Source organism: Macaca thibetana, chromosome 8 (genome assembly GCF_024542745.1).
Source record: "Macaca thibetana thibetana isolate TM-01 chromosome 8, ASM2454274v1, whole genome shotgun sequence".
Classification (NCBI taxonomy): Eukaryota; Metazoa; Chordata; class Mammalia; order Primates; family Cercopithecidae; genus Macaca; species Macaca thibetana.
The window spans coordinates 104,274,860-104,297,221 of NC_065585.1; the positions used below are offsets into that span (position 1 = coordinate 104,274,860).

At 37.5% G+C, this 22,362-nt stretch overlaps 1 protein-coding gene across 1 annotated transcript in view; it reads right to left on the minus strand.

Moving 5' to 3' along the window:
• The window catches only part of ADAM9 (ADAM metallopeptidase domain 9), a 113,066-nt gene that overhangs the window by 19,314 nt on the left and 71,390 nt on the right, over positions 1–22,362 (minus strand). The window contains exons 15-18 of the mRNA XM_050801305.1: positions 14,412–14,517; positions 8,372–8,555; positions 2,537–2,617; positions 2,181–2,286 (exon numbers count right to left, since the gene is read on the minus strand). Coding sequence (XP_050657262.1) covers positions 2,181–2,286; positions 2,537–2,617; positions 8,372–8,555; positions 14,412–14,517 — 477 coding nt within the window. The remainder of the gene's footprint in view (positions 1–2,180; positions 2,287–2,536; positions 2,618–8,371; positions 8,556–14,411; positions 14,518–22,362) is intronic.

The window sequence follows — 22,362 nt, forward strand, 5'->3', positions numbered from 1 at the left end:
CAATGGCACAAAATGAGAGAAATGGAAATATACTGAAGTGGTACAATATCACTACAAGGCAGACTGACAGAAAATATCAAGACAGTAAATTTAAACATAAACATATCAAGTTAAATATAAATTATCAAAACAACTTAATTAAAAGGCAGAGAATGGCAGATTAGATAAAAAGCAAGATCCAACTATATGCACTAATTATTATAGCATGATATAAATAAATTAAAAGTAAAAGGATGGGAAAAGATTTTCCATGCTGACTAATTAATAGGAATCTGGAGTAGCTGTATTAATAATATCTCATTGCAAGGCAGAGAGTATTACTAGGGAAAAAGAAGGCTATTTCATAAGGATAAAGGAGTCAATTTACAAAGAGGATAGAATAATTCTAAGTGTTTAGGCACCTAATAACAGAGCATCATAATAAATAAAGCAAAAATTGATAGAACTATTAGGAGAAATAGGCAAATTGGCAGTTATAGCCAAAGAACTCAATATTCCTCTCAATAACTGACAGAGTAAGTAGACCAGAAAATCAGTAAGGATATGAAAGATCTGACTACCTATTAACTGACATGAACTAATAACTTACAGAATATTCCACCAAAGAATAGTAGAATACGTAATAGTAAACCACATTCTGGGCTACAAGATAAGTTTAAAAAAATAAAAGGATTCAAGTCATATACAATAAGTTATCTTGCTACAGTAAAATAAAATTTAAATCAGTAACATTAAGATAACTAAAAAATCCACAGATACTTCAAAAGAAATAGCACATATCTAAATAACCTGTAAGTCAAAGAAAAAAATAAAAGCATATTAGAAGGTATTCAGAACTGAATGAACACGGATGTATAACATGTCAAAATTTCTGGGATGAATTAGAGGAAAACTGATAGCAATAAAATGCCTGTATCAGAAAAGAAAAAGATGACCTCATTCTCTACCTTGAGAAACTAGAATAAGAACAAATGAAACCCAAAGTAAGCAGACTAAGAGAAAATATATACAAGGCATATTTCATAAAGCACTTGAATATGTGAATCAGTGATATGCAAAGAACTTTCAAAACTCATTAAGACAACCCATTAAAAACTGGAAAAAAGATTTAAACAGACACATAACCAAAGAACATATGTAGATGGCAAATAAGTACAAGAAAAGATGTTCAACATCATTAGTAATTAGAGAAATGCAAATTAAAACCACATTGAAATACCACTACATACCTACCGGAATGGCTAAAATTAAAAAGACTGACAATAGCAAAGCTTAGAGAGGATGTGGGGAAATTGGAGCTCTCATATACAGCTAGTGAGGATGTAAACTGGTACAGCCACATTGGGAAACAGTTTAGCAGTTTCTTTAAAAGCTTAACATATATCTACTATATGACTAGTCATTCTAGCTGGTAGTTACCCAAGAGAAAAAAAGCATATGATGTCACTAGAAAGATACCGGTAAACTGGGAGCTCATGGTCTATCAGGGAATTTTAAAAGGCAAATCAGTAATTAGCATAGTAATTAGTGCTAACAGATAGTGCTAACAGTACTAGAAAAGCAATAGAAGGGAATGATAATTCAGATTTAAGCAGCCAGGGGAAACTTCCTTTAGAAAATGAGGTATAATCTGAAGCCTAAATAGCAATTAGCCAAGTGCCAACAACGTGAAAATAATATGGTATGAAAGCCCACAGGTAAAAGATAGTAGTCTAGTAGAGGAAATCAAAGAAGTTACAATATGTCTTCAGCACAGTGAAATGAGGCTGGAAAGGTAAGCTGGGGCAAGTCATGCAGGGCATTTAAGCCATGTTAAGGAGTTGTGGACTTCATTCTAGTAGCAATGCAAACACACTGAATTAAAGCAAGACGCTGACAAAATCAAAACTGAATTCTTGAAGGAAAACACTAAAACTGTAATGTGGAGTGAAACATGGATTAAAGGAAGCAAGATGAAAAATAGGGAGCCTACATAAGAGGCTATGATGTATGTCCAGGCAAGAAATTGAAAGTAATAAATGGGGATGAGAAAAATGGAAACAGTCAAAAGGAATTTAGGAGGCTGAATCAACATAATTAAATGTATAACTGATGTGGGAAATGAGGGAGAGGTACAAGGATGCCCAATTTATGCCTTGGGCCACTGGGAGATCACACTAATTTTCTTCTATATTACTTGCCATTGTATGTAGGTCCACTGTCCACACTTCCTCCGTATCCTTTAGTCTCACAATTTGGGGGAGCCCAGCCATTTTCACAGTGACAATTCTTATTGCTATTACATACCTTCAAAACAATCAAAATACCACTTTTGTTAATTGTGAATGTTGCTCTGTATCATCAACTCAAGAATGGAAACCAAGAGAAAGGACTAAATTCATACAAGCTTACTGACACTGTTTAAGAATGAAAAATGTATCAGGAATCAAAATTCCCCAATATCTGAAAATCCTGGGAATTCTCATCTAGTCCCCTCTGAGATTTCTCATTATTTAGCACGACATTCAGGAACAAACCAAAAGAAAATATTACCTACCCCATGTCCATGACACTTTTTCTGAATATCACAGTCATAATTCAGAACAGAAGCATCTACACACTGGAAGTTTCTACAAATCTGGAAAAAAAAAAAAAAAAAAAAGAACTAAGTAAAGAAAGACTGACCACATTAATTTAAAAGTACCCAGAAAAAAAGACCTGGGTACAGATTACTACATTGCAGAATTCTTTCAAACTTTCAAGGAACCATTAATTCCCATATTATATTTTTGAAAATGCAGAAAAATAAGTAGCATTAATTAACTGACACAAAATTAATTATCAAAAAACACAAAGATGACATAAAGACCAAAAACAAAGATAAAACTATTATCTATCCTTCCATGTGAATATAGATGTGAAGATCCTAAATAAAATATTCACAAATGGACTTTTTCAAATCAAAAGTAACCAGATACAGTTAAGCCCAGGACTAGAAGGAAGATTCAAGGACAGAAGATCTATTTCCATTATACCTCTCATAAAGTGTTGTTTACTGTGACAGATATCAAAAGGACAACTGATATTTAAAACTCATTTTAATTTTTAAAATTCTTTCAAAAACAAAAGCGTACTTTGTTGACAAGATAAAATCTGTTTTCTAGTACCCTGATTAGATACTTCTATTAAAAGCAATATTGAAAATAAGTCATAATCTTATATGGTTCAAGAAATTCTAGTTCATATGATGAGATATGAAATAGAAATGAATCCTAAATACTGAGAGATAAAAAACATTAACTCAGAAAAAATATTAAACCTAAGATCTAAAGAAATCTGCTAAAAACATTTTAGAAATTTTTTAGTTGACATCTTTGTGAAAACTGCTCTGTTGTGATGTTAGAGGAAAAAAAGAAGACTTTTTAAAAGACTGTTGAGTGCTATTGTAAAATTTTATTAGGTAACTAACCAACTGATCTTGTGTACAAGATCAGAATATTTAAATGCTCAAATGAAATAAAGAACAATTAGAGAACATACATACAATGAAATATTGACAGCCTTACCACTCTAAAAAATACACAGGTTTAAACAGAATTGTACTTTTAAGTCAGAAGATCTCCAAACACTGTTTCCTCCAATTGTCCATTAATTTTTAAATAGGACATATACTCAAATGATTAGAAATTCCAAAATTACAGAAGATTCTACAGTAAGTCACTCCTCATCTGTCCTCTAGCCATGCACTACTCCTGAATAAAGATTTCAAAATACTGTTTTCTTATATCCGTAAGTCTTTAGAGGAGATATTTACCAAGAGTTTCCCTGCCAGTTAAAAGAAGATTTTCCTGTCAATAACTGATTCACAGTGGACACCTGAAGAGTTAAATAAGATGAAATGTGTTAATAACCGGCAGATTTACTTTAAGGCACAGGAAAATTCCAAGTCCTCCGGAGAAAGGGTGTTCTGATTGGCAGTGTTTACCTTGCGGAATGGGAAAAGTCAAACTGAAACGAATACACTCAAAAACTCTCACAGTGGGGACTGGGTGCAGTGGTTCATGCCTGTGATCCCAGCACTTTGGGAGGCCGAGGTGGGTGAATCACTTGAGGCCAGGAGTTCAGGACCAGCCTGGCCAACATGGTGAAACCCCATCTCCACTAAAACCACAAAAATTAGCCGGGCATGGTGGTGCATGCCTGTAATCCCAGCTACTTGGGAGGCAGGAGAATCGTTTGAAACCAGGAGACGGAGGTTGCAATGAGCCAAGATCATACCACTGCACTCCAGCCTGGGTGAAAGAGCAAGACCCTGCCTCACAAAAACAAAAAACTCTCACAGTGGGAAGGTAAGACCATCCTCTCACATACTACCACCACTCCCCCTACCACCCATGGCCACCACCAACAACCACCACACATCAAAGTAAAGCAAAGTTGACTATAAGACTTCTGGTTTACTGATTTCAGGATGCAAGTGGGGAGCAAAGTTGAACTACCTGGGACAATAAAAACGAAAGTGAGGAGTTCTTCTTTTCCACTTTTTCCCCTACCCCATGTTTAGCTTTTCCTGGAAATAAATGTTGAATAAATATATAAAGAATACAGATCTGAAGAAGTACCAACCAAGCTGCCAGTCTGCTCAAACTGTCCAGTCTAGGTTTTGGTACATACCAGAAGGGATAGGATCCTAGCTGCTGTGTGAAAACTCAGGTGTTAGACTCATAAATTAAACCAACAGTTACAAAGTTACAGCTGTACAGAACATGTGGTATATGGTTTCAACGGCGTGTCAGTTTGGGTCAAGGTGTATCAGTCCAGGTACACACGCCAACCACTTGCTATCCTTTCTTGTACATAAATATTATTGTCATAGCTAAAAAACTATGCAGTTAGCAATAAAATCCAGAAAGACAAAAGGTCTTAAAAATACATTGATGTACGTTAAAAATAACCTGGAATCTAAAGCCAATGTTTTTCCTACCAAATAAAAACTGGGACATGGGGGTTTGGAAGTAAAAGTGGTATAGCTTACACCGAAACAATCAGTAGATACTATTTTTAATCATGACAACTTTGAGAAAAATATATTGATGTGCTTTTCTTGTTATTAAGTAAACAAGCAGAATAGAAAGACATATAACTACCAAAGTGTGTGTGCACACATACACACACCCCACACAAATAAATAATTTGTGTAATACTGCAAGAGAGGAAGATCAAGTAGAAAATATCAAGAAAATATTTAACAGCAGCAATAAGATCAGAGAAATAGGATGAAATGTTAATAAATTGTGCCAATACTATTCACAATAGCAAAGACTTGGAATCAACCCAAATGTCCATCAGTGACAGATTGGATTAAGAAAATGTGGCACATATACACCATGGAATACTATGCAGCCATCAAAAAGGATGAGTTTGTGTCCTTTGTAGGGACATGGATGCAGCTGGAAACCATCATTCTTAGCAAACTATCACAAGAACAGAAAACCAAACACCGCATGTTCTCACTCATAGGTGGGAACTGAACAATGAGATCACTTGGACTCAGGAAGGGGAACATCACACACCGGGGCCTATCATGGGGAGGGGGGAGGGGGGAGGGGGGAGGGATTGCATTGGGAGTTATACCTGATGTAAATGACGAGTTGATGGGTGCAGCACACCAACAAGGCACAAGTATACATATGTAACAAACCTGCACGTTATGCACATGTACCCTACAACTTAAAGTATAATAATAATAAATAAATTTAAAAAAAAAAAAAAATAAATAAATAAATTGTGCCAATAAAAGCCAGATATTTATATTATACTGAGATACAAAAAGTTTTTCTAAACATGACATGAAACCAAGACAAAACAGATAAGACTGATATAATTTCATGATATTTTAAGGCCGAACGCCATGGCTCATGCCTGTAATCCCAACACTTTTGGAGGCCGAGGCAGGCAGATCACTTGAGGTTAGGAATTCAAGACCGGTCTGGCCAACATGGTGAAACTCCGTCTCTACTAAAAATACACAAATTAGCCAGGCATGGTGGCAGATGCCTGTAATCCCAGCTACTGGGGAGGCTGAGGCACAAGAATCACTTGAGCCTGGGAGGCGGAGGTTGCACTGAGATTGCACCACTGCACTCCAGCCTGGGTGACACAGTGAGGCACCAGAAAAAAAAAAAAACAAAAAAAAAACATGATATTTTAAAATAGGCTCATGTCAAATTGTTGATCATATTTACACAGATATAACTGACTGACAGTTAACATTCTTCGCATATGAGAAGCCTTAAAAAATGACAATCTAACAGAAAAACAAAAAGATACCAATATGAACTTCTCAGAAAAAAATACATGGATCTAATAAAGACATGGAAAGATGCCCAGCTAGGTGCAGTGGCTCACACCTGTAATCCCAGCACTTTGGGAGGCTGAGGAGGGAGGATCACTTGAGCCCAGGAGCTGAAGACGAGCCTGGGCAACATAGTGAGATCCTGTCTCTACAGAAAAATAAAAAAAATTAGCCAGGCATGCTGGTTACACCTGTGGTACCAGGTAGTAATAAGCTGAGGTGGCAAAAAGGGTGCATTCTGGTCTGCCCTTTCAACCATGCAGTTAAACTTTGCAGGTAAGGCTGGACAGGTAAGTTTAATTGCGTAGGGCAGCATGAGGAAGCCCATTTTTGCTATGTACTTAAGTCATGTTATATGCTTTCTTCCTAATAAAAATGATCCTTTGATCTCCAGTTGTTTAGCCTCCCCTGTTTTCTCTCACCTTGTCTGGAGTATGCCCAGTGTACACTGAGCTATTGTGGACTGACTCAATAACACCTCAATATTAATTACATAAATATTAAGCACTTATTTTGAAAAGGTAGAGCAGGGAAACTGGGAGTTGCATAAGAAAATTGAATTCTTATCTATCAAAAATAAAACTAGTGGATAATGTCTAAAATAGATAAATCTAGAAATAGCATGCTATTTTATTTTATTCTATTTTATTTTTAGATGGGAGTCTCACTTTGCTGCCCAGGCTACAGTACAGTGGCACAATATCGGCTCACTGCAACCTGTACCTCCCAGGTTCAAGCGATTCTCCTGTCTCAGCCTCCTGAATAGCTAGGACTACAGGCATGCACCACCGCGCTGATTAGTTTTTGTATTTTCTGCAGAGACAAGGTTTCACCATGTTGGTCAGGCTAGTCTCAAACTCCTGACTTCAAGTGATCCACCCACCTCAGCCTCCCAAAGTGCCGGGATTACTGGCATGAGCTACCGTGCCTGGCCCTAATTTGAAATAGGGAGGTAATTAACAGAAGTAATCGCAGTTGCCTTTAGGCGTCTAGACTGGCAGATTAGATAAGAGTGTGTCAGAGTTGTTTTTGTCATGAGCCTTTCAGCACAATTTGTTTTTGTTTTTGTTTTCTTGAGACAGAGTCTTATTCTGTTGCCTAGGATGGGATATAGATTGTTACCACCTTATTGAAAGGAAAATTGTACTTTCTATCAAAATTTAAATGTATATATCTCTTATCGTTGTTTATAACAACTGCAACAATCAAGTTTACTTAGTTGCAAGGACAGGCCCAAAAATATATGGATCTTCTTGTAAAAAGTAGTGAGAAACAGAATTGGAACTGAAAACTTGGGAGAAAGTGAAGTAACCTGAAGGTTCACCCACTTTTCTTTTTCATGGGCTACATAATCAAATATATATCCTCCTTCTCTCTCTCCTCTGAGTTGGTTTCTTCAACTTACTCAACAATCCTGCCCCCTCATATCTCTTGTATACGGCTTAAGGTTGCCACATCCCTTCTACCCCAGCTCCTACTTCATAGCAGCTCTCAAAAGAATTTTTACAGTTTCTGCCCACACTCTTAATTACCCTCCTTAATTTTATATTCTCCAGAAAAAGGAATTTGGTCCAGGGCATCTTCTCATATGAAACCACTAGTAATAAGTCATGGGCTGACTGACTCTGGCCTTGTATCTAATTCAAACAGCAGAGTTCGGGTGGTTAGGAACATGGGCAGGACAAGTTCCGTGACATTTCTAGTACAGAAACACACACAGACACACACCCTGAAATTCAGGACATCGCCAAAGTGTCCCAATAATAGCAAACTGGCTAATAAATTGTAGCATATCAGTAGGGGAGGGAACCATGCACAGTATATTTCAAAGTGGAAAACACTGGTTATCTGACCCCAGTAAAGAAATGTGGATGACAGAATTATAGTTCTTAACTTTCTTTTGGTGGCTTTGTATTTTCTAAAATTTCTATAATGAATTTAGATTACTTTTACAATCAGAAAAGAGCAACCATTTACTATGTATAATTTTTTTAACTTTTTTCATTTTACTTTGTAAATAAAAAATATTTTGATTACCTTATCAGCACCACATTTTGTGCCTTCGTTAACCATCCCAGGATCTGGAACGTCTGATCCTAGTTGGAAATCCACACCCCAACATTTGGTGCCTCGACTGGGTGTTTGAATAATAGCAGGCACAATTCCAAATACAGGTATCTCTTGTACATTCTCACACTGAAGCTTTCCACACAAAGCATTCCTATAAAGAGAGAGAAATAATGCAACATAAAATGCATCCAGTATATACAACAAAAGAAGAAATTTATATATTTGCATATGGACAGAGCTTGCTGCTATGGAGGGAATCTTAACAAAGAAAGTGTATGAGAGCGAAAGAGGTCAAAGTAGCTCTCTTTCAGTATGGCAGAAAAGGGGGAAAAAGAGTTAAGTGGATGCTAAGATGCAAATTAGGGTACCAGCTGGTGCTGATGCTGCTTCTTTTACCACACTTAATCTTCTTCACTGTCTGTCTAGAGCTCAAAAGTCTAATAAAGTTGTTTCTAAGTATAATTTTATAAATTCTATTATACAGAAAATAATATAGCAGTATCAAAATTCAATTATGTCTTCTTACAGAGTTATGATAAAGCAGAAATTAGATTTTATAATGCAAAATAACTACGAAAGGATTCCACCCCTCTTTGCCTGGCTAACTCTTGGTTACTTATTTAAAGAATCGATTCATTAACTCGTGAATTCATTAATTAAATATCGGAACTCTATGAAGGCTTCCCTGACCATAATTCTTATTGCCAAGGCTGTGTGAATTAAATGCCCTTCCTATATCCTTTCATAACACTCTAGGTCAATAACTCTTATGATGCTGTACTGAGATTTCCTGTTTAACTGATTGTCATCTGATCCAAGCACCTACTCTACATCTGAGTCTTCTCTATGATATCACTGCCCAGTCATCATAGGATATTTTTTCCCAATATCTCTAACTTACACCCTCCTGAAACTGCCCATTCTAGTTCCCATCATGTTCTTTTGCTTATTAGGTAAAAATCTACCTCTGCAAAACATTTCTCCTCATTGGTCCCAGATATTCCCCATGAGACTACATAGATATCTTTTCCTTCTTTCACACAGCAGCTATTTTAGGATAATTATTATGCAGCTCCTAAATACTTACTTCACCAGGTCACTATCCTACAATCACTTTTCATGCAACAAGGACGCTCCCTCCTAAATATGTTCCAGTTTGCCTCACTGCCTCTTGAAGCATAGTGCTCAGAATGGAGCATGAAATTTCAGTGACAGCCTGGTGAGCAAAGAAAAAAAATGGAGCTCTTGTTTATTCTAGATACTATACTTCTATTAAGTTCAAAATTACAATAGCTTTTATAACTACATTATATTATTGATGTCCTTGAATATATCACTAACTAAAATTCCTAATTTTTGCATGTGCTGCTATTAAGTCTTCATCTTTCCTTCATCCTGCATTTAAGAGTTAATAATTTTGTCCCAACTTTACATTTATTCTTAAGTCACCATTTATTTGCTAGCTGACCTGAGAGAAGTGTTTAAATTTTCTGAGCTTCAGTTTCTTCAGCTGAAAAAAAATGAGATAAATGAAGCCTATCTCACATAATTAGCTGAAATTAGATATGAAAACCTCAAAATCAAAGTGTGGCATAAAGTAGACCTCAGTTAAGATCTGTTGGAGCCTACCAAAATTCACATTGCTATGATATACTCAGTATTTCATACATAGGCTTGGTGATACATTAAAGAGTAAAGGAAAATACTCTTACAATATAAAAAGCTGTTACAAATCATTAAGACAAAGAAAATCACTTCAACAGAAAAATTAGCAAAGATGTAAACAGGCAGCTCATAAAATAAGAAATGTAAACAGCTAACAAAACTAAGAAGAGATGTTCACTGTTGAATAATACTAACAGAAAAGAAAATTCAGTTACAACCCTCAGTAAAACAACTGCTTCATGCAAGGATCATCCATAAAGTGAAACACTGGTCAGGAACTGGATATTTACATGGCACAAAATCATCACTCCACATATTACCTGACAGCTGCAATTTTAAAAAGCATAACTCCACAATAGTAAGATCTGGTCATTGCCACTGACTATCACTAATATTAATAAGACTACTCAGCACTAAGTGACTCCTTGATATAACGCATTGTTTATGAACATTCTCGCCAAAAATATTTAACCTGAATTCAATTAAGATTTTGGGTTTAGGGCCAGGCACAGTGGCTCACACCTGTAATCCCAGCACTCTGGGAGGCTAAGGCAAGCAGATCATTTGAAGTCAGGAGTTCGAGACCAGCCTGGCCAACATAGTGAAACCCCATCTCTACTAAAAATACAAAAATTAGGCAGGTGTGATGGTGCACGCCTGTAGTCCTAACTACTCCAGAGGCTGAGGCACAAGAATCACTTGAACCTGGGAGATGGAGGTTGCACTAAGCCGACATCATGCCACTGTACTCCAAACCTGGGCGACAGAGTGCGGCTCTACTCAAAAAAAAAAAAAAAAAAAAAAAAGATTTTGGGCTTAACTTCTGATTTAAAGAAAATTCAGATGATAGAAACTAAGTTAAGCAACACCAAGAGGAAACTAAAACAAATCCAGAACATGAGCCCACTGGCCCAGACATTTCCATAAATCAAAGTCACTGAAAAGAAAAAAAAAATCAGTCTAAAAGGTATTCTGGATTAAAAGTGACTTAAGTGACATAACAACTAAAGGCAATGTTTGATCCTTGAGTGAGTCCTGATGTTGAAAAATACAAGCTATAAAAGACAATTTGAGGACACTTATGGAAATACTAATATTGATCAGATGCTAGATGATATTAGGAAATCATTCATTTTGTTAGGTGTGATGTGATCATGTGAATGGCCTTATTTGTTGAAGATGGATGCTAAGGAATTTAGGAGTAAAGTATCATGTCTGTAACTTATTTAAAATGGTTCAGCAAAATCTTGATGAAGCAAATAATGGTAAGGCATTAACAATCTTGGTCTGGGATATATTGGTATTCATCACACTATTCTTTCTACTCCTCAGTATATTTGGAATTTATCTTTTACAATGCTTGAAAAAATGACATTATCTATGTACCAAAAGATGACCCTTTTAGTGAAAGTAAACATGTGGCTTATGTTTATAAATGTATATACACATAAAAAAGAAATATAACAAAAACTTAAGAGAGTATCTCTGGATGGTAGGACCACATGTGAATACTTTCTTTAAACGTTTCTAGATGTTTTTGGTAGTTTCAATGGGTAGAAAAGACTTTTCTAGATTTTACACATTCTACAATGAAGATGACAATAAAAATAGTGATGATGATGATGATGATGATGATGAGCATGACAATGAACCAGATATTCCTCTTAGTACTAACACCCATTAACTCATTCAGTTCAAAACAACACTTGGAAACAGGTGCCATTATTATCCCCATTTTACAGAACAGAAAAATGAGGTATGTACGTGAAGTAACTTGTCCAAAGACTCAGAGACGTTAAGTGATTGAACCAGGATTCAAATCCAAAGAGTCTAACTTCAAATGTATATTCTTAATGCCTATATCGTTTGTATATTACTATTATAAAATGCTTCCTAAATGAGTTATTCAGTAATTTTTAAGTTTGATAAGTACAGTTGCTATTTTCAACAAGATATTCATAAAAATATGAAACCAGACAAGGCTAAAGACAAGAATATGATATATGTCTAGCAAATTCTTTCCAAGTGTGCATTAATCCACTTATCCCTAGATTTTAAATCAGTTCATTCAATCGGTTATATTAATTCTCCACCCATTCATTCTTCATCCATATCATCTGTACCTTCATTCATTCAATGTTTAATAGTCATTTATTATGTTTCCTCCAGGCATTATGCTAAATGCAAAAGATAAAATGCGTCACTGAACCTTACAGTTTGGTGAGGAAGAGTGATAACAAAAGAGCCACATAATTAATGAAACTGACAAATACTTCAAAAGAATATTCCAGAAATGAAAAGAATTTGCTAATGATAAATTTGCTAAAGCCATCCAAGTCATCAGGAGGGCATAAAAATCCTAAAAGTGTATGCACCTAGTAACAAATTTAAAAGATATACAGGAAAAATTTACATACCTAAAAAGATAAACAGACAAATCCACAATCATAACTGGAGACTTCAATATACCTCTCTCAGAAATTGAAGGAACATATATAATACACATACACCACAGATATGAAAGATTTGAATAAGACTATTAACTTGACATTTATAGAATAACATCTCTAACAACTGCAGAATATACTTTTTCTTTCAATTACACATGGAACATTTACCTATACAGACCATATATTGGTCTGGTATTAAGGGGCAGACCCATATATTAGTCTGTATGGATGAATGTTCCAAGTGTAATTAAATAATGCACATCTCAATAAATTCCAAAGAAGTGAAATCATATAGAATGTGTTCTCAATGGAATTGAACTAGACATCAAAACCAAATAGATAACCAGTATATTCCCAACTACTGGGGAATTAAGCAATAGGCTTTCAACAACACGAGTCAAAGGAAAAAAATCACAGTGTAAATTAGAAAATACTATGAACTAAAAAATAATGAAAATATATCAAATTCTGTGAAAAAGAAACAAACAGCATCAAGAACACCTGTCAGAGGGAGAGCTGGTCCTGCTGAGGAAGTGGAAGAAGTCTTCCGTGGGGAAACCACACTTCACCTGAGATCTGTAGGATGAAGAACTGAGCAGGCTGAGAGGGGGAAAGAGAGCATGCCGAGCAGAGGGAACAGCAGGTGCAGAGAACTATGGCCGTAGGCCACATGCAGGCCAGCAGGGCTGGAGTTTCTCACAGAGGGGGCCAAATGAAGCCACAGAAGTAAACGAAATCACATGGGGTCGGGGGAGAAGAAGAATAGTCTACACAATCACCAAAAAAAAAAGAGGTTTCTTCAAGAAGGAAAAAATGGCCAGCATAATTGAATGCTACTGACAGGTCAAGTATTACAGCATGAAGACCTGAAAACAACTGTCAGATTTAGTGACTTGGGGGTCTTTGTTGCTATTTCTTCTTAGCAAGCACTGTTTCACTGTAGTTGCTTAGCCTAACTGGTAGCATAGGAGGTAGAATGGGTAGAAGCAATGCATAATATTACAGAATAATTCCAATTATATAAAATGTTAGTGAGAAGAAGAAAATAATTCCACTGACATTAGTGAACATACATGGATTGAGATTATAGATGACTTTTTCCTCCTTTGTAATGTTTTATTACTAATGTTTTACAAAAAGCAAATGTTAATTGTAGAAATATAAAATGTTTTAATTCATCATTTTGAAATTATACAAAGCTAGAAAAAAATAACGAAGTTCAGAGTTTATTCTGCAGGTTCCTTTATTTGGGACTTAGTAACATAATCTTTTATTGAAAGTAAAATGAAAACGGTGTTTAGTTGGGGTTCTTATTATAAATCAAGGATAAACAAAATAAGAGTCTAAAAACCACTAGACTGTAGTTGCTGTCTAAAGGGACAAATTATGTTACCAGTTCTTTTCCTAACACCAGAGTCTCTCTGAAGCTTTGTATTGTAAAATGTTCGAAAAGTTAGGTATTTAAGGGGGAGAAAATCAGCGGTCACAGGGAGCAGTCGTAAAAGATACTAGAGATGGCCAGGCACGGTGGCTAACGCCTATAATCCCAGCACTTTGGGAGGCTGAGGCGAGCGGATCACAAGTCACAAGGTCAGGAGATCGAGACCATCCTGGCCAATATGGTGAAAACACGTCTCTACTAAAATACAAAAAATTAGCCAGGCGTGGTGGCATGTGCCTGTAGTCCCAGCTACTCAGGAGGCTGAGGCAGGGGAATCGCTTGAACCCGGGAGGCAGAGGATGCAGTGAGCCGAGATCACGCCACTGCACTCCAGCCTGGCAACAGAGCAAGACTCCGTCTCAAAAAAAAAAAAAAAAAAAAAAAAAAAAGATACTAGAGATGACGGATCTTATAATCTTTCATGTTCCATTATGACTGCACCTCCACTTACCCAGTGGCACACTTCTTGTATTCATTGCCAGAGAAACCACAATTGCCAAATCTGTCACCTTTAGAATTCACTTCAATGAAACAATCTTTGGGGGCAGCCTTGGCTTCTGTAACATTAAACATTTAAAAAAAGAAAAAAAAGTTATGGCAATTTAGCTTTCGAAATAAAAGCATTCCCTACAACAGTCTAAACACCTGGATGAACAGCCTCAATGCCACGGAAAACCTTTCATGCCTTACACATAATACATTTTTGTTGCACATTTCATATGTAATGACAAAATGTAAAAATAAAGCTTAAATTGTACTTAAAAGTTAGCCTGGACTCAAACATTCAGGCCCTAAAAGAAAAACTATTAAATAACAAATTACAAATAAATTAAAAAGCATGCACAGTAGAGTACCATTTGCAGCATATTCATTCTCATTGCTCTCACATATAAATCAACTGCATCACTGGTTAGATCAGCTAGGAAGGGTTGGAGAAAACACTGCCAGCTATTACTTTTGTTTTTTTCATTTATCATAAATGGATGCTTGGTTTAGATGTCCCTACTAATTAGATACATTGACAAACACGACAGATGACAAAGTAACAATCTATTCTTCCTTTCCTTTTTTTCTTTTTTTTTTTAAGAGACAGGATCTCGCTCTGTCACCCAGGCTGGAGTGCAGTGGCACGTTCATAGCTTACTGTAACCTTGAACTCTTGGACTCAAGAAATCCTCCCACCTCAAGCTCCCAAACAGCTAGAACTAGAGGTACATGCCGCCATGACTGGCTAATTTTTGTTTTTATTTTTTGTAGAGATGGGGTCTTGCTACGTTGCCTATGCTGCAAAATGCTATTAAATTGGCAAAGTTTTAAAAATGGAAATACTTGATGTTGGAAACATTTGAAGGAATGAATATTCACTTATAGCTAATGAAGGTATAAAGTGGTATAATATTTCTGGAGATCATGTTGAAATGTCTTAGAAGCCTTTAATACAGCAATCCTGCTTCTGGAAATTTATCCAGAAGGATAAATGGAGGCCACAACTAAACTATACGAAAGTTTACTGCTAACACTGTTGACTGTTTAAATAAATTACAGTATATCATTAACACAATGTTGTAGAAAAATGTTTAACATGGAAAAGTATTCACAATTTATTGTTAGTATTGAAAATAGGCAGTTACATTTTAGCCTTTTTTTTTTTTTTTTGAGACAGAGTCTCATTCTGTTGCCCAGGCTAGAATGCAGTGGCAAGATCATAGCTCACTGCAGCCTTAACCTCCCAGGCTAAAGTAATCCTCCTGCCTTAGCCTCCTAAGTAGCTGGAAATGCAGGCATGCACCACCACACCTAATTTTTTTTTTTTTTTTTTTAGTGAGACAGAATCTTGCTATGCAGTCCAGGCTGAAAGGGGGCAAGTTTTAAAGCAGTATGTCAATATCACACCATTTTTGTATATTATACACTCATATGCATAAAAAAAGTGAAAGATATTCATGAAATTTTCAACAGTTACTTATCCAGAATATTGACAGTAGAACTATTTATTTTCTACCTTTTGCTTATTTGTATATTCAATATTTCAATATGTCCTATTTCCATTTAAGAAGTAAACTAATGTATCTTCTTTTAACAATGTCTTTGATAAATTCTAGCAGTAAGTCTTCATCAGCTCACCATGCTCATGGTGGCTGAGATCATGGTTTTGCTGCTTTCTGCTGTGTGACCTCATTTAGCTCTCTGAGCCCTGCCTTCCTCATAAGGTTTTTTTAAGGGTAAAATTTGACAGTAAACGTCAATACCTTCTCTTATGTTAGCTCTTAAGTTCTTCATTTATTTGATAAATATTTATTTGGTGTGTACTAAACATATAAGGAATTTGAGAATGCATGAGCTCGTGAAGGACTTTTAAATCCTTATTCTCCACAAGTTCAAATGTTCAAAGGAATGAAAACTAGACCTATAACACCAGAACTGACTTATCTTTAAAATCAGAAGCCATCAACAAACTTCAGGTAAAAAGTCTGAATATATGCATGTATTTCCCCCCCCTCCTAAAATCCCATAGAAGCAAAGAAAGTAGTTTTTTTTTTTTTTTTTAATTCATAAACCTATAGACAATGGAACTGGGAAAGGAGACTGCACAAAACTTAGAAGCCAAAAAGAAATTGGTGAAGTAGTAAATGACTCAATGTATCTCAGAAAACTGAATCTTAAGCTGGCAACAGAAAAAACTGAGATCAACCCTTTTTACACACAGAATTCCTCCAAGAAAAGAAACTGGTAGTAACAGGTACCTCTGGCTATAGAAAATAAGGAGGGGCAGGTGGCCGGAATAAAGAGGAAAAATTTTAAATCTGTTTAAGAAGCAGTTTGACCCACAAGTCACCTCCCATCTTTGTGAAGTCAAGTGACTGTCTCTTCTCTACCCTGGGAAAAGACTGGAGGTTTATTTTCTGGAGAGAGTAAAACACAAGGTTCCAGGAGTCAAGAGATACCAGGCACAGTAACAGGCACAGAAACTGTTCTAAACATAAGGGGATGAACTGAACATTTGCCTGCCTCATACTGAGGTCCCAGTCTTATTTTCCCTCACCTCCTGTTTCCCTCCCAGAATGCTGACAGTTAGGTCTTTTTTTTTTTTTTTTTTTTTTTAGGAGAAGTTTCACTCTTGCCACGCAAGCTGGAATGCAATGGCGTGATCTTGGCTCACTGCAACCTCTGCTTTCCGGGTTCAAGTGATTCTCCTGCCTCAGCCTCCCAAGTAGCTGGGATTACAGATGCCCACCACCATGCCAGGCTAATTTTTGTATTTTTAGTAGAGATGGAGTTTTGCCATGTTGGCCAGACTGGTCTAGAACTCCTGACCTCTGGCGATCCACCTGCCTCGGCCTCCCAAAGTGCTGGGATTACAGGCATGAGCCACCACGCCTGGTTGACAGCTAGGTCTTGGCCCTCCAGGATGCAGATAGATAAGGTCTTCATAAGGGAATCTAACAAGCCCAAGAGGGAAAAAAAACCTAAAGATGTGGTTTTTGGCATTTCCCTAATTAAAAAGTTCAACCATATCACCCTATAGGAAAGTTTTCAGTTAACAAGCCTCCCCCGTGAGCCTAGAGTGACCCCTCTGCTCCTTATTCCCCTCTCATGGACCGGGGACTATGGAAGAGATGAGGAACATGGCTAATGTGAAAGACGGAAATTCAAACAAAGAAAAAAAGTAATGTTTGGAACGAGGTTACACAGAAGAAAGGAAAGTTTTTAAAAATTATCATTAACATACTAACGAACATAAGAGAAGATGTTTCATGCATGGAATAAAAACAGATTAAGTCTTTTTTATTTATGTATTTATTTTTTTGAGATGGAGTCTCACACTGTCGCCCAGGCTCAAGTGCAGTGGCATGATCTTGGCTCACTGCAAGCTCCGCCTCCCGGGTTCACACCATTCTCCTGCCTCAGCCTCCCCAGCGGCTGGGACTACAGACGCCCACCACCACGCTCGACTAATTTTTTATTTTGTATTCTTAGTAGAGACGGGGTTTCACCATGTTAGCCAGGATGGTCTAGATCTCCTGACCTCATGATCCACCTGCCTCAGCCTCCCAAAGTGCTGAGATTACAGGCATGAGCCACCGTACCTGGCCCAGAACAGATTATTTCTTAAAAAGAAGTGGGGAAAAAAAACTCAGAGAATATAAAAGAGTTTCTGAAAACTAAAATCATAGTGCCTGAAATGAAAACCGCAATAAAAGAGTTAAAAGATAAAGTTGAAGAAGTTGCTCAGACAGTAGGTCAAAAAAAAAACAAACAAAAAAAAAACCACACAGATAAAAAGACAGAAAAGATAAGGAAATCCAATATCCAAGGAAATCTAGGAAATCCAATATCCAAATAATATGTGATCCAGGAAAAGAAATCACATCAAAAAAATGAAAGGGAAGAAATTTCCGGAACTAAAAAAAAAATGAATTCCCAGATTGAATGTACCCACCAATTACACAGCAAGGTGAATAAAAACAAACCCACATCAAGGCATATCACCTTGAAGAGATCATTCTCCAAGCTTCTTCAGAGGGGATAAGGGAAACCCTAGGTACAAAAATCAGAACGGCTTCATACTTTTCAACAGCAACTCTGTAAACTACAAGACAATAAAGCAATGGCTTCAAAACTGTGACAGAAAATGATTTCCATCCCCATCAATCAAGGATTTAGTCCAAATAAAAGCATTTTCACAGTTGAAGGATCTCAAAAAATTTACCTCTAATTTACCCTATCTAAGGAAACTACTGAAACGAAAGTTCCATGAAAGGAGGAAATAAACCAAGAAAAAGGATAATACGGGAAATGCAAACAGGAGACTCAAAAGGGAAAGAGCCAACGATTCACCTTCAGACTATGGTGAAAGATCTCAGGATAAATACTGATTACACTATTGGCAATCCTGGTTCTCAGGCCTTCAAACTTGGACTGGAACTAAACTATCATCTCTTCTGTGTCTCCAGCTTGCCAAACCATCCTACAAATCTGGATTTTCAGTTGCTTACCATAATCGCATGAGCCAACTGCTTATAATAAATGAATAAATATATACATAATATGTATATATCCAATTGACATTGTTTTTCTGCAGTCTAATTCAGATTTTGGACCAACAGGGGTTCCAGAGGAACAGAACTTTGAGAATGAGTTTTCTGAATCAATTCCAAGGTTTCTAGAATGGGCTATCTAATCTGATTAGATTTTTAAAGACACCTACAACTCTATTTCCAAAAGTAAACACAGTACTGATAGTTCATAGCATGATATGGTAATTGCAGTACAAAAACATATCATCACTATAGACTCCTAATCAGACATTTACGAGAAGCAAGGATCTGGGTAACTATGTATAGGATACCTTCAAAACTTTTTCTCATACTAACAGCAGGAGATTGCGTGGTTGCTACTTACTTTACCGGACAAAGTAGGGAAAGAAGGTGATAAACTCAGGGATTCCTAGTTCAAGTACCATATAAGTGGGGTGGGGCACCAAGACGGCCAAATAGGAACAGCTCCAGCTTCCAGCTCCCAGCGTGAGCAACACAGAGGACGGGTGATTTCTGCATTTCCAACTGAGGTTCCGGATTCATCTCACTGGGGCGTGTCGGACAGTCGGTGCAGGACAGTGGGTGCAGTCCAACCAGCAAGAGCCGAAGCAGGGTGAGGCATTGCCTCACCGGGGAAGCGCAAGGGGGAAGGGAATTCCTTTTCCTAGCCAAGGGAAACTGTGACATACAACACCTGGAAAATCGGGTCACTCCCACCCTAATACTGCACTTTACCAAGGGTCTTAGCACACGGGACACCAGGAGATTATATCCCGTGCCTGGCTAGGAGGGTCCCACGCCCACAGAGCCTCCCTCATTGCTAGCACAGCAGTCTGACATCTAACTGCAAGGTGGCAGCAAGGCTGGGGGAGGGGTGCCCGCCATTGCTGAGGCTTAAGTAGGTAAACAAAGCGACCTGGAAGCTAAAACTGGGTGGAGCCCACCACAGCTCAAGGAGGCCTGCCTGCCTCTGTAGACTCCACCTCTGGGGACAGGGCATAGCTAAACCAAAAGCAGCAGAAACCTCTGCAGATGTAAATGTCCCTGTCTGACAGCACTGAAGAGAGTAGTGATTCTCCCAGCAAGGAGGTTGAGATCTGAGAACGGACAGACTGCCTGCTCAAGTGGGTCCCCGATCCCCAAGTAGCCTAACTGGGAGGGCCTAACTGGGAATAGCCTCACAGGAGTGGACCTCAAGCAAACTCCAACAGACCTACAGCTGAGGGTCCGGACTGTTGAAGGAAAACTAAGAGAAAGCACATCCACACCAAAACTCCATCTGTATGTCACCATCATCAAAGACCAAAGGTAGATAAAACCACAAAGATGGGGAAAAAGCAGTGCAGAACAGCTGGAAATTCAAAAAATCAGAGTTTCTCTCCCTCTCCAAAGGAACACAGCTCTCTGCCAGCAACGGAACAAAGCTGGACGTAGAATGACTTTGACAAGTTGAGAGAAGGAGGCTTCAGCCAATCAAACTTCTCAGAGCTAAAGGAGGAACTACGAACCCAGCGCAAAGAAACTAAACCTTGAAAAAAAGAATTGACGAATGGATAACTAGAATAACCAATGCAGAGAAGTCCATAAACGACCTGATAGAGATGAAAACCATGACACGAGAACTACATGACAAATGCACAAGCTTCAGTAACCAACTCAATCAACTGGAAGAAAGAGTATCTTTACTCTTTTCATTTGATTAAAGAACAAATGAATGAAATGAAGTGAGAAGTTTAGAGAAAAAAAGAGTAAAAAGAAATGAACAAAGACTCCAAGAAATATGGGACTATATGAAAAGACCAAATCTATGTCAGATTGGTGTACTTGAAAGTGATGGAGAGAATGGAACCAAGTTGGAAAACACTCTGCAGGATATTATCCAGCAGAACTTCCCCAACCTAGCAAGGCAGGCCAACATTCAAATTCAGGAAATACAGGGAACGCCAAAAAGATACTCCTCGAGAGGAGCAACTCCAAGACACATAATTGTAAGACTTACCAAAGTTGAAATGAAGGAAAAAATGTTAAGGGCAGCCAGAGAGAAAGGTAGGGTTACCCACAAAGGGAAGCCCATCAGACTAACAGCAGATCTCTCGGCAGAAACTCTACAAGCCAGAAGAGAGTGGGGACCAATATTGAACACTCTTAAAGAAAAGAATTTTCAACCCAGAATTTCATATCCAGCCAAACAAAGTTTCACAAGTGAAGAAAAAATAAAATCCTTTACAGACAAGCAAATGCTGAGTGATTTTTTCACCCCCAGGCCTGCCCTACAAGAGATCCTGAAGGAAGCACTAAACATGGAAAGGAACAACCGGTACCAGTCATTGCAAAAACATGCCAAAATGTAAAGACCATCAATGCTAGGAAGAAACTGCATCAACTAATGAGCAAATTAACCAGCTAACATCATAATGACAGCATCAAATTCACACACAACAATATTAACCTTAAATGTAAAAGGGCTAAATGGTCCAATTAAAAGACACAGACTGGCAAATTGTATAAAGAGTCAAAACCCATCAGTATGCTGTATTCAGGAGACCCATCTCACGAGCAGAGACACACATAGGTTCAAAATAAAGATTTGGAGGAAGATCTACCAAGCAAATGGAAAACAAAAAAAAAGGCAGGGGTTGCAATCCTAGTCTCTGATAAAACAGACTTTAAACCATCAAAGATCAAAAGAGACAAAGAAGACCACTACATAATGGTAAAGGGATCAATTCAACAGGAAGAGCTAAGTATCCTAAATATATACGCACCCAATACAGGAGCACCCAGATTCATAAAGGAAGTCCTTAGAGACTTACGAAGAGACTTAGACTCCCATACAATAATAATGGGAGGCTGTAACACCCCACTGTCAACATTAGATCGAGACAGAAAATGTTAACAAGGGTATCCAGGAATTGAATTCAATCTGCACCAAGCACACCCAATAGACATCCACAGAACTCTCCACCCCAAATCAACAAAATATACATTCTTCTCAACACCACATCGCACTTATTCCAAAACTGACCACATCGTTGGAAGTAAAGCACTCCTCAGCAAATGTACAAGAACAGAAATTATAACCAACTGTCTCTCAGACCACAGTGCAATCAAACTAGAACTCAAGACTAAGAAACTCAATCAAAACCGCTCAACTACATGGAAACTGAACAACCTGCTCCTGAATGACTACTGGGTACGTAACAAAATGAAGGCAGAAATAAAGATATTCTTTGAAACCAATGAGAACAAAGATACAACATACCAGAATCTCTGGGACACATTTAAAGCAGTGTATAAAGGGAAATTTATAGCATAAATGCCCACAAGAGAAAGCAGGAAAGATCTAAAATTGACACCCTAACA